The following is a 13397-nucleotide window of genomic DNA, read 5'->3' as shown; positions in this document are numbered from 1 at the left end:
AAACCATAAAACAATACAGTACAACAACAAAGTGTCAGTGCAAGATGGGGTAGAACTTCTTCAAATGGTATTGGTCCCACAACTTGTCAGCACCCTCTCCTTCCAGGGTCACCTCACACCCAGATGGAACCACATATTAGTGGTAGTGGTGCGCAATGCTCCCTCTAAGCTGTGGAGTCTTCTGAACCAAAATTCTGCTTGGTGAGCTACTGGCATTAAAGTTGTGAGCGAGCCATCTGGCTACTGCATCAATCAGTTCGCTCTGGAGCCCTCCTTCCTGAGCAAAGACAAAAATGTGTGAGCCGGAGGCTAAAAAGCTGTGAGCTGGCTCACACTAGCTCAGCTTAGAGGGAACACTGGTGGTGCGATGCTGCAAACATATCGGTGGTGGAATTGAAGTGGCGGCGGCTCCTACTCAAAAGCCTGGCAGAAGAGCTTTGTCTTACAGGCCCTGCGGAACTGAGAAAAGTCCCGCAGGGCCCGGATCTCCTCCGGGAGCTCCTTCCACCAGGTAGGAGCCACCACCGAAAATGCCCTGGCTCTAGTAACAGCAAACTTAATATCCCTGGGGCCTGGAATTTCCAGGCTGTTTTAGACAGGAAGGATTATGCTGGCTCTTGAATAACACTGTGAGACACCATATTCCAGTTTGGATCCTGGTCAGGTGTTCCTTTCAGCCTTCCTCATTACAGTCAACTTTTCCCACACAATGCCTTCCCACTCATCATGTTGTTCAGTGAAGGCCCCTCTGAGCTACCTTCTCCCTACTTCCCAAATGGCTGTTTCCCTTTGGCTCACAGTCTGGAGAATTAATAGCTAACATGACCTCAACAGTTGTGGTGAAAGTTAAGGAAGCAATTGTTGAAAATATTCTGCGCATGTACAAGAATGGAATCCATACTTAACTAAGGCCAAAAGAAGACATCTTGATTTCCCATGGAGTCAACTTTTTATAGAGCTTTCAATCAAGGCTCAATAACATTTATTCCTAAATATGTGGCATGAGAGCATGAGCAATAAATATCACATAGACATTTCAGCCCAAAGGAAATTCGTCTTTGTAAATTAGAGGCCTCTGTAGACTGTGGATTTGGCAGCATTGTCTGAGCTATCATTGTTCAAGTGAACTTCTTCCAGTTGGATAGTTTGAAGATGCTAGTTTGCCAGTGTATAGGTTTATCCTTTCCAAACTCTTACAAAAAAGTCTGACTTAAAATGTAGGTTTCTTACTGCATAAATAAAACATTAGAAATAGCAACTCTGGTACCTAGTAATCATCAGTTAAGGACTAAGCATTGGGTTGAAACTGAGTGTGTAAGAGGGATTGGATAGAGAGGGCAACACCACTCATTGGGCTATGGAAGTCCCCATTAAACCTGCTGGAGGCATTTAGCCCCTTCCCTTCCACCATGATCCTGTAAAACTGCTTGGCAAACACTGTACCAGGAAGCTTGCTTAGATGTAAGAGAACTGCTCTCATATTTTCTGTTGTGGGAAGGTTCTGGGTAAAGGGGTCAGTGAATGCCCATGCCACACTGGTCTGCTGATTTGTGGAATATTGTTCCTTTTTTCTTTTTTTTAAAGACTCCCACTTTTTCATGCTTTTGGCCACAGCCAGGGTGTTCCTGGCTATTGCCATTCCTGATTTCTGCTTACCAGCACTGGTTGTAATTCTTCTATTGGTTCCTTCCAGTTACTTATATGTCAGTATTTGAAACTAGAAAGTGTAGAGAATTTTTCCCCTGGCAGGTGCATTGAAAAGCAAAATGTAGAATGTGACCAGAACTGTGACTGTTTATTTTGGGGCGGATTTTTTCTTCTTCTTTTGGATTGATGGTGTGCATTTCTGCCTCAGATGCAAAGGTAGACCTCTGATTATATACACATTAAATGGGGAAATTGAACTGCATAGTAGAAACAGGAACTGGTTCTGTTTATTCCCCTCTGTTTATGAAAGTCCAGCGTTCACTTGTCTTGGAAGGGTGATCCAGATTTTTCCATTTGTTTATGTTCATGAAATTGCCTGGGTATGCCTGAAAGCACAGCTGGCTCACAGGGAGACACTGAAAATATATAGTATATAACCACTAGAAAGAGAATATAGTATTAGTCATCCATGCATGGCCAGACTGGAATCCCTTTCAAAGACCGGGGGGGGGAAACATTTTCAGCTTATGTGTATGTTAGCTTGAAAGGAACAGACTTAAGCAGAATTTGCTTAGGCTTGGTTGTCCACATTTTTGGTAATATTACTCAGGACGCTCACTAGCACCTGACTATGTACAGAATTGCTAACAGACAGTAATGACCTTCAATCGGAATAGCATGTACCAAATTTAATAAATACCTTTGAAACTTGAGAGGAAATGTTGCTTTGGAATGAACATAGTTTATACTTTGCACAATTACCATAAGATATCTTTTCTCTTTAGTGCTGATGTTAAATTTAATAGCTATTTCCATGTTCTGCAGACCAGTAAATCACTCTGAAAGAACTATGGGAATTGAGAGGATTAAGGAATGCTGCAGGGGAAATAGTGTCAAATTTTTTCCTTTCTCTGAATTAAAGCAGCTGGCCATCTCTTTCAAATGTGCTCTTAAAATTTTTGCAATTTTGGTTTACTAATTACTGAAAGTTCATGTATTCAAGGACTTTCAGATTCCTTTCCCCTCATCTTTAATAGTTTTGAGCAATCTCAGTGGAAGGTTCTATATCTCTGTACAGTTGCAACAATGCTTTGTGTGGTAAAGGACATCTCACATTTAAGTGGAAAAATATGGTGGCCTGCTGTGGCAAACACCTTTGTTATAACAGGAAGTTACAGATAAGGGCCATGATTCTGCTTACTATGCATAAACCCTTTGTTAATTATGATAAACACACTATGATCAAGACACTATGATAGGCAAGGCACACTAGCTTATGTATCGCTTCCATAACTAGAAGGGAAACCCTTGTAGAAACCAGCCACTGTGGACATTGCAAAAGGACCTGTTGATAGCTTCCTAGCTTATCTTTTGTGTGCTGTGACTGGCTTACTGTAAACGCAGTGCGGGCATCTATTAAGCCCATTTTCTTGATATGCTCCTGATCAACTGGTAACCAAGATGGAAACATCCTTTTTTAATTAGATAACCCTTCGGTAGCTACACATTTAGAGTTACAAAAGACTGCTATGCAGGAGAGAAGCAGTGATGCACTTGAAGGAAGCAAGGTTCTGTCTTGACCTTTGTCTGCCCGAGTGATACTTGCTAAGCATTCTGCAAGGAAATCTCTAGGTAGGTCAAAAGAGTGCCTCTTGAGACCTATTTGAAATATTCTGAAGTCACCGCTTCTTGGTATGATTGATGCAGGCCACTAATAATCCTTCAGTGGTTCAGAATCCACATGTAGCTGACGTGCTATATGTGGTTCTTCTGAGCACTGTTCCCCAATTTGGCATCTGCCCCTTGTTTCAGGAAAGTAGGCAAGGCTCTTGCCTCGAGAGGCTTGTAGTTGGCTTGTAGTTGGTATATGTTCCAACCTTAAAACAGGCAGTGCCAGAGGAACAGGTAAGTCTTCCTGAGGTGCAGGCCTCATGCCAGGGATGGAAGTACACATGGCTTGTTTGGTTGATGGCAACTGCGAATGTGGCTCTTTGCAATCTGCAAAGTGAGTCCCACTGGATGTAGGCAGCTCACCCACACTTGAATTGCACTATACTTTATTAGTGGGCAGATGATTCCACATATTGTTGAAAACTTTCATAATGGCTTATTTTTCTGCCATTTTGTATCCAAATACGCTGATTCTGAACAGCACAAGAAGAATGTATTAAATAATTTTAATTTCCTGTTAATGGCAGAAACCTTTCTTCTGAACCATCCTCAACATTTAGAGCCTCCAGCTTCCATGAACTACAACTGATCTTAGGGTTGCCAGGTCCTACCTTCTCTGCAGCAGGGGTGTTGGGGGGGGGCATTCCGGGGGGCATTCCTGGAGGGGGCGGGGATGTCATGTGACGTCCCTGATGCGATGTTGTTGTGCAGAAGTTTGAGAGCAAAACTCTGTGGTAAAATCACCCTCAAACCATAGAGTTTTGCCCAAAAGCCAGAGTGTCACTGTGCACTGTGCATAATCACCCCAATGTGATTATGTCACTTTGCATGACCTCATCACATCAGGGATGTCCCGTGCTACATGGCTGTTTGGGGTGGGGTTTCCCCCACCAGCCAGGTGGCTAGCAGCAAAAAGGAGCACCGGAAAGCAGGGGATTCCCTCCCCCCGGACCTGGGGACTGGGAACCCTAACTGATCTCCAGACTTCAGAGATCAGTTCCCCTGGAGAAGATGGAAGCTTTGGAGGGAGGATTCTGTGGCATCATAACTTCACTGAACTCCATCGTGTTCCCAAAATCCAGCCTCCCTAGGCACCACCTCCAAATCTCCAGGAATGTTGCAATCCAATGTGCAATTTGCTGCCACAGGAATATAGTAATTGCCGCAGGATTAAACAGCCTTAAAAGAGGATTAGATAGATTCATGGAGGATAAGTGTATCAATGGATACTAGCCATGGTGACTATGGGGAACCTCCACATTCAGAGGAACTGGTTGGCCACTGTGTGAGACAGAAGAAGAAGAAGAGATTGGATTTATACCCCGCCCTTCACTACCCAAAGGTGTCTCAGAGCGGTTTACAAACTCCTTTCCCTTCCCCTCCCCACAACAGACACCCTGTGAGGTAGGTGGGGCTGAAAGAACTCTGACAGAAACTGCTCTTTTTCAAGGACAGCTGTGCCAGAATTATGGCTTGCCCAAGGTCATCCAGCCAGGTGCAAGTGGAGGAGTGGGGAATCAAACCTGGTTCTCCCAGATTAGAGTCCGCGCACTTAACCACTACACCAAACAGGATGCTGGAGTAGATGGACCATGGTCTGGTAGCAACTGTATCAACATTATTTCACATTTTCAGAGCTGTTGAGCAAAGTTCATCCAAAATTTTGAAGGCTGGGAGTAAAACATTGTTCAGCATCTCATCTCACTTCAAAACTCAAATATGCTGTGGGCTACTCCTGAGTTAGTGTAGACTTAAAGGCAAGACAGCCTCTTTCAGGACTGGCACAGTAGCTAAAAAGACTGACCTGATCATTCTTGATAAACAGTTGCTTCTAGAAGAGTTTGTTTTCGATATGCTTTTGTCTGTTTCTATTTCCAGGTGATTGCTGTGGCTGCGGGAAAAAGACTCTTAGAATGATGAGCAATTTGCTGTCAATCTCAACTAAACAAAACTATGCTGTGTATGTCATGTACTGGAGAGAGGTTTATTTATGCAGGGTTCCTCAGCAGAGCTCGAAACAACATTTTACTGTTTTGTGGTTACTGTATTTGTGGGCTATGCATACAGTTTCTGCCATGTTTGAAAGGAAACTTCATAGTTGAAACTATGTGAGGGGTTTTTTAGTGGTTTTGTTATAATGGACAGGTTTTGGATTCTACCGACTGGGCACAATCCACCAAACACTGCTGCTCTGCAGTTTTCATTTCCCAAGTGGTTTCCATTGACATCAGTTGCAACTTTGCAAGGGTTGCACCCTATGTCTGAAAACATGATTTTCTTTTTCTCCCCACATGTGGCATGTTTTCTGAAATTATTTTCCCTGTATCTATCGTTGGGAAGTATTGTTGAACTTCATTCTAAACTCTAAGAGCAGTCGTGCGGGATCAGACTGTGACAGGGGTGGGCACTGATGGAATTCAAGACTACGGGAGACTCCCCCCACCAGTCCTTCTGCCAGCTCAAACATATAATTTCAGATGAGCATTGCAGTTGTATTTGCATGTTGTGAATAACCCGTTATTTTATTTACTTCTTTAAAATATGCATATTCCACTTTTTCACATAGCTCAAAAGTAATTTTGATTAAAGTAAATTAGATCATCATAAAGAACATAGCAATTAAAAGTAATGTGCAAGCATAGGAATCTCTAACATTTTTTGATCTGGGACTCATCTTTAACACCCAGGAAGAAAAATGGGTCCCATTGAGCTACAAACATGTTGCAGGAAGTCACATGACAAGAAAGTAAGGGACAGATTTTCTTTAATTTCTCTCACAATCTCTGTCCAAAATAATTGTACATTGGGACATAAATAACAGATATGTAAACAATCCCTCAAAGAAAAGTCATGCCTTATATTTAATAACATCATGTATCTTTTTTCCTTTTTTGGCATCAGATACCAGCAATAGAAAATATTATAATTATTTTTAAATTTAAATTTGACAAAGGTGAAATAATGTATCATTTGCTCAGAGATTCTGAATTAATGGTTTCAGTATTTTATAAGTTTTCCCATTTTTTCCTTTCCTTTGTCCAATAAAAGCTCCATGGCTCAATGCCTTCAGCAGCATAACGATTTGAAATTTCATTTGTAAGTTTCCTCATTCTGTGTAGATCTATCACATACTGCTTTGTAATTTATTAGTTTTAAGCAGATTACTAAAATATAGGAAAAGCTAGACTCCATTTGAATGGCAGCAAAAATCTATCACAGATGCATAAAATTTCACAGCTAAGAGAGTGATAGATCTGGTATTATTTTCTAATAAAAAAGGTAATATCTCCATATGATCTATATTTTGGACCAAAGGAAGAATTAAAAGATTTCTAGGCTCAGAAAAGTAACTATATTTAAAGGCCATGTGATACAGAGTGTCTACACTACCTGCACCACAATCACATACCCTAGCAGAGTATGATATCTTAAGTTACCTCCCTTGCAAAAGTCTAGATGGTAGGGCATTAAAAGTGTAGGGCATTAAAAGTCTAGATGGTATAGGCATGCCTATAATGAGGAGCTGCGGTGGCTCAAGTGGTTAAGATGCTGAACTGCAGGCTGTGGAAGGTCAGTAGTTCAGCAGTTCGAGGCCCGAGTGTGCCGCATGACGGAGTGAGCTCTCGTCTCTAGTTCCAGCTCCTGCCAACCTAGCAGTTCGAAAGCAAGAGATTGCAAGTAGATAAATAGGTACCACTTCGGTGGGACGGTAACAGCGTTCCGTGTGCCTTGGTGTTTAGTCATGCCGGCCACATGACCACGGAAATGTCTTCGGACAGCGCTGGCTCTTCGGCTTTGAAACAGAGATGAGCACCGCAACCCTAGAGTCGGATTCGACTGGCTTTCGAGCAAGGGAACCTTTACCTTTACCTATAATGAGGAACAGTCAAATATAAGCAGTAATTGGGAAGCTCTCCAGGTGGAAGAATACTAACAAATTGAGTAGAACAAATGCATCATGCTCTACAGAATGTACTGTTATAATCTATGTTTATAATCATTCTTATGGCTCCCTGTCTGGTAACTGCATAGAGGGAGTCCAAGGAAACATTGAGGGGCTATAGTCATTGCTCAACAAGTTTATCCCAGTTGGAAACATAAGAGTCCTCTCTGACTAAGCCGAGGTGGCCCTCTTGGATGTTGGAGTGTATAATTTTAACTTTAAGGGGGAAAGCCTTCAGCCAAGCCCAGGCTTCAAAAGATGGTTGTCCCAATTCAGCTTGGAGGGCTATTCCCACTACACAATTTGGTATTCTGCAGATGGGACGTAGGAATCTAAGAAGAATTGAATCCAAGGACCTCCCCTATTTTGTCAATCCAGATACCAAACAAATAAATATAATCCTGCGTCAAAAAACAAACACCCCCCTTCTTGAATATGGTGGTTTGGGTACTATTGCTGATTGTTGTTGTTCTTAGTGTCATTTATAGTCTGCCTTCCTCCCAGAGACTTAAGACAGTTTACAAAGTATGAAAAGCAATCCATTCAGACAGCAAAGAATGCCAGTAAATGCAGCTGTGAGAATCAGGGGGAAGGGCTGTTTAAAATGCACATTAACATGCTCTCCAGGAATTAGCATATCTATAGGGCTGTATGTCAAATGTGGTATGGGTAGAGAATTCAGCAATCAAGTTTCTAACCCTTATGGCTGCAAATATACAGTTGAAAATCTGTAGAAAATCCCCTTGTAGAAATGTCACAAGCTAGAGAAGTGGCTACGTATATTGCCAGTATATTGCCATGCCCCTCCTGTGAGTAACCAACCATCATCGGAAGGTGGTGGAGCTTGGGGAGGGACATCATAGGACATTACATTACATTACACGAGGGAAAATAAAACCAAAAGGCAGCCAGAGTCCAAGATTGGAAGAGGGAGCAGACGTCATGAAGACGTTAGCAGATATGCTGAAACTGGTATTGGAGCAGCTCGGTGGTATTAACCAGCAACTGGCCACACTAAACCAAAACTTCGCCTTGCAGCAGCGCCAGCTGGCAGAGATGGAGAAAAAAGTGGAGCAAGCAACTGAGAAGCTGGTAGAGATGGACACCGGGAACAAGAAGATGAGGAAAAGAGTGACAGAGGTGGAAATGAAACAAAAGCTGCAGGAAAACCGTTTACTTCAGCTGCAAATGGAGAAAGCAAACATGACTCTCAGATTTCAGGGACTGCCTGAAAAGGAAAAAGAAGATTTGAAGAAGACTCTGGGAGAGATCATCGCTCCAGTAACAGGCTTATCAGCGGATGAAATAATAAAAGATATAGAGTCTGCCTATCGGGTATACTCTAATTACATTTTAAAAAATAGCCTGCCTGGGGAGATTGTAGTCAAGTTTGCAAGAACAAGAAGACAGACCAGAGATGTTATATTAAAGGCAACTTCGGCAAATCCACTGAAATTTGGGAATACAAATATTAAGACGCTAAAAGACATCCCATTTGAAATCCGTCAAAAGAGGAAAAGCTACAAAGAATCTCATTTCTTCATCCAGACAAACGGAATACAATATTGCTGGGCGATCCCTGAAGGTGTCATCTTTAAAATTAATGATAAAAGAGAGAAGATTGACTCCATCTTTAAAGCAAAGGAATTTTTGAGACAACAGCTGGGGCCAGAAGCAGAACTCAAAGATGAAGAAACCAAATCGAGTGACTCTGCTACCTTTGGAACGGGGGAGGACTCTGGGGAGGAAGCAGGTGCGGGAGCAAGCAAAACGGTGTATGATTTCAGAGAAAGAAGACAAAAGTAAGGGCAGAAGGACTCTTAAAATAGCCCTATGAAAATAAGAAGATGCTCAAGAAGTGTTCTCAAAATATTAAAATTACTAACATTGAAGCAGTAGTTAAAAATAACTCACAAGTATATTGTTATACTAACACGTATTTACTAACATGTAGTTTAACACGGAAATGATCTCCTACTCTTGGGTTTTTAGTTAGTGTGGGTATCTTTTCTTTTTCCCTATTGTAGTCCCCCTTCCTATATTTTCTGTTGTAGTTATGTAGTCTATTGAAAAACCAATAAAATTACCCTCTTGGGGGTTTCAAAAAAAAAAAAGGAAATTACCATTAATTCTAAACCTTTGCTGAGTTTGAAATATTGCTGTTACAATTATTGAAGTCATTGCATTAACAAATATCAAAATTCCTTCCTCATTGTTACAGCAGCATTTATTAATGACATTAAGAGCTTTCCTTGTACTGTTGCCTAGTTGTCCTTTTCTTGTACTGTCTCCTTTGCATGCAGAAGGTCCCAGCTTTATTTCTGGCATCTCCAGCATTCAGAGAGCAGGTGATATAAAAGACTTCTCTGCCTAAGGCTTTGGCTGCTGGCAGTCTGAATTAGCAGTACTGACTGTGATGGACCAGTGGTCTGATTCAGTATAGGGCACCTTCATATGTGTCTTTCAAAAATGAGGCCTGTTTCATCAGGGTATATATGTTTGCTTAGAGACTTGTACTATCTGTTTGTAATAACATGGCAAATATTTTACAACCTTGTTTTGGTAAAAATATCGGCACTTGTGACTTATCTAACCCTTTGTATAAAAAATCTAAGCTAATGGCCATTGTATGGCTACTTGGCTAATGGCCCACTTGGTAATTTTGCATAATATTACTGAACAATAATGTTGTAAGTTAATAGTTTCATTGCAAAGACAAATTCTTCAGTTGCTGTTTTCATAAATGGAACCAATTAGATCTGTAAACTATTTGTATATTTTTGCAGAGGATTTCCAAAGAAAACAGGTAGAACAGCTAGGATTGCATCTGATGAAGAAATTCAGGGCACAAAAGATGCAGTTATCCAGGATCTGGAAAGAAAGCTTCGCTTCAAGGAAGACCTGTTGAACAATGGTCAACCAGTAAGTGACAGGAAGATTCAGAGGGGGCTTTGGGTATTTAGAGAAGTTTTCTAAACCGTTCCCAAAAATCACATGTTTGGAAAGGAGAGGGTTCATGGGTCAGTGGTAGAAGATCTACTATACCTGCAGAAGGCCCCAAGTTCAATACCCAGCATCTCTAGTTAAAAGGATTAAGTAGTCGGAGATGTGAAAGATCTCAGCTTGAGGCTCTGGAGAACCATTGCCAGTCTTAGACAACGGCTTGGCAAACCAATGTTCTGATTCAGTATAAAGCAGCCTCGGCGGGGCTTTATAAATAAATAAAATCTGTTGGGGTGAGAGAAACAAAGATCTGCAGTTTTCATAGTTCCTAAATGCCTAAGAATTTTACTAGCAAAGGAAATCCATCTGCTTTCTCTAATAAGTTGGTTTGCATTATCTGAAGATGTGATCTAAAATCTTCATTTTACTTTATGCTCTTAGCTTTTCTATTTTCAGTGAACAATTTTATAACAGAGAAAGAAAAGTAGTATTTAATTGACTACTTGGGTTTTTTTTCTTATTTTCATTTTGGGAGTAATATAAGTAACAGTACTTTGTTTTGCGATGTAGATTTGGCTTTTTAAAAATATCACAACTATACCACAGTATTATGAATAGAACAAAGCACCTTAAATAGAAAAAATGCAAACTCTGACAAAACACGCTGTGTTTTTGTTGTTTAAATACTGACACGAGGCATTATAATGAACATCAGATGTGATTGGATCATTACATCATTCCCAGTGAAAAGTGATATCCCAATTAACCACCCTCAGATGAACCTGCACTTTGCATCTCTGTCTGAGTCAGTAATCTGCATTCTGATTGGAAGAGGTGTGAATGGATGAGTGACTCAGGCAGAAATACAAAGGATAGGTAATTTTTTCAAACTTTTGCATGCACTAAAAGACCGTTTGTGTGTGTGTGTGTATACACACACACACACACATATATATATATAAATGATGTATATATCATAATGTCAGCTATAACCATGTACTTCTGGTTACAAAGATCTGGGAAAGCCTATTCCAGAAACTAAATTGTTATATTCATGTACTTCAAAATGTGCTGCAGTTGTTCAGCATGTCCTCCTCATGCTTATTAGCCTGAGATATTGGAACTCCTTTTTCTCCTTTTGGTTTAGAAGTTAACCTACGAGGAGAAGATGGCTCGTCGACTGCTAGGGGCTGACAGTGCTGCAACCGTCTTCAGCATCCAGGAGCCAGAAGAAGACGTGGCACTCCAGGTGCTGCTATGTAGCTTACTTTTCCTCTTGCAAAGCACAACAACCATTTTCTCCTTTTCCCTTGCCGGGTCTCTCTGCATCTTTTACTCTCCCCTCCCCCTTCCTTTTGGAGGGTTGATTAAGACATTGCCTTTTTTGCTGAGAAGAGAGTCATGCTTGTCTGGTCTTATGGCTTGAACCATGAACTGCTGCTAAGGAAGGGCTGCGTTCTTTTTTCCATCCCCCAGGGCTTTTCACAAGCTTTGACTGCCGGAGTGCAGTTGGCTATGCCAGACCTCAGACCACAAGTCCTTGTCTGAAGGAAAAATAGGCAAGTTTGAGAGCCAAACTAGGCAATGTCAGTGTGTGCCATGCCTCATCTGTATTTGAATCCCATAATAACCAGCGCATATATAACTGATTGGGTGTGAGTGAAGGAAGACTAGACGTGCCCCTGTGAATGAGACAGTCACATTCCTTTTTGCACCCCCCTCAAGGGGGTAGGAATATGTAATCCAGCACTAAAAGGGCAGAATTTCTAGTCTTTAAGAAAATTTAGGCCCCGTTCATACGCAGCGATTTGGGCCAGTTGCGGGCCAGTTTGGGGGCGGATCAAAGCAGCGCGATCACACCACAACATCTGGGAAGCGTTCTGCTTCCGCCCCCAAACTGGCCCTTTCTGAGAAAACGCGCCTCAAGTTGACACCACCTACCTCGGTGGTTCAACTCCTTGGCGCGCTTCAGGCCGGGCGTTTGATCGCCGGCGCTCCCTTGCGCCGGCTCAACCCCGGCCTGGAGCCGAACTGCGCATGCTCGGGCATGCGCAGTTCAGCCGGCTCCCGTTCGGGACGTGTTTTCTCCCCGGCGTTTGATCGCGCCGGGGAGAAAAGGCGGCGCGGCCGGGGGATCTGTGTGATCCCGCCGCGCCGTGTCAACGTTGGCGCGGCTTTTAAAAGCCGCACTTTAAAGAGGCTTTTCCCTGCCGTGTGGCAGGGGCCTTAGTTTAGTTTAGGTTTCAAGCAGGAGATTCATTAAGACTGCTGAAGAGAGAGTAGGTAGTTAACTCGTGTTTGCCAGTAGCCCTGTTCATATTTTATGTGAACATGTACAACCCGCATGTACATGCTTACACCTGTTTGTAAGAAAGAGCCAATGCTTTACACATGAAACCAGGGACAAGTACTTGAGTAAACGTTTAAGTCACACAGTCTGTGGTACATGCATTGAGTAGAGCATGAGAATTACTTAAGGCACATATAAAGAATAATCAAGTGTACACTGTACACAGATTGAATGTGCATTCCCTGTAATTTGTGAAGGGTTACTGTTTGAGCCAGAGCTAGGGTAGCCAAGTCCCTCCTGGCAACCGGCGGATGATGGGGGGGGGGGTACTTACCAGTAGAAAAAGGCAGGCCCAGGCCACATTGCTGGTATTACACAGGAAGTGATGTTATCATGCCAGTGGCTTCCACGTAATTCTCTGGTATTTGGGCAAAACCTCTATGTTACACCAGGCTTCTACCATAGATTTTTTTGCCCAAATACCAGAGTTTCACCCAGAAGTCACTGGCGTGATGGCATCACTTACTGTGAGACGATGGCAATGTGGCTTGAGCCTTCCTCTTTCTACTGGTAAGTCCCTGCCAGCCAGCTAATTGGCAGCTGGGGGCAGGGCCTGACGGTGGGGGACCCCCACCTCCACTGGGGTGCCTGGCAACCCTAGCCAGAGCCTCCTCCTGGGTGAGTAGCTTATAAATCAGGGCCCTGGGGAGAAGCAGAGCTGCTTTCTCATTGGCAATCAAGGCCAGCTGTATGGAGGTACTACTAGTGTTGGATGCTGGGAGTGAGAGGAAAGGGCAGTGTTATAGGATAACCTGTTCCATGCACAGACTTGCATGCATAGGAAGAGATGTCATGAGCTGCCTCAAACAGGTATGGGAAGGCCGCTTTCAGATTTTCTAAATA

The 13397-nt window shown here is 42.5% G+C and overlaps 1 protein-coding gene across 1 annotated transcript in view; it reads left to right on the top strand.

Moving 5' to 3' along the window:
- PALLD (palladin, cytoskeletal associated protein) overlaps positions 1 to 13397 on the top strand; it is a 188676-nt gene that overhangs the window by 144895 nt on the left and 30384 nt on the right. Inside the window, exons 10-11 of the mRNA XM_015416244.1 lie at positions 10048 to 10183; positions 11352 to 11453. Of these exons, the coding sequence (XP_015271730.1) occupies positions 10048 to 10183; positions 11352 to 11453 (238 nt within the window). The remainder of the gene's footprint in view (positions 1 to 10047; positions 10184 to 11351; positions 11454 to 13397) is intronic.

This window comes from Gekko japonicus, unplaced genomic scaffold (assembly GCF_001447785.1).
Source record: "Gekko japonicus isolate JY-2015 unplaced genomic scaffold, Gekko_japonicus_V1.1 scaffold593, whole genome shotgun sequence".
Lineage (NCBI taxonomy): Eukaryota > Metazoa > Chordata > Lepidosauria > Squamata > Gekkonidae > Gekko > Gekko japonicus.
Note: the sequence above shows the minus strand (reverse complement) of the source record. Positions and strands in the feature narration are given on the sequence as shown.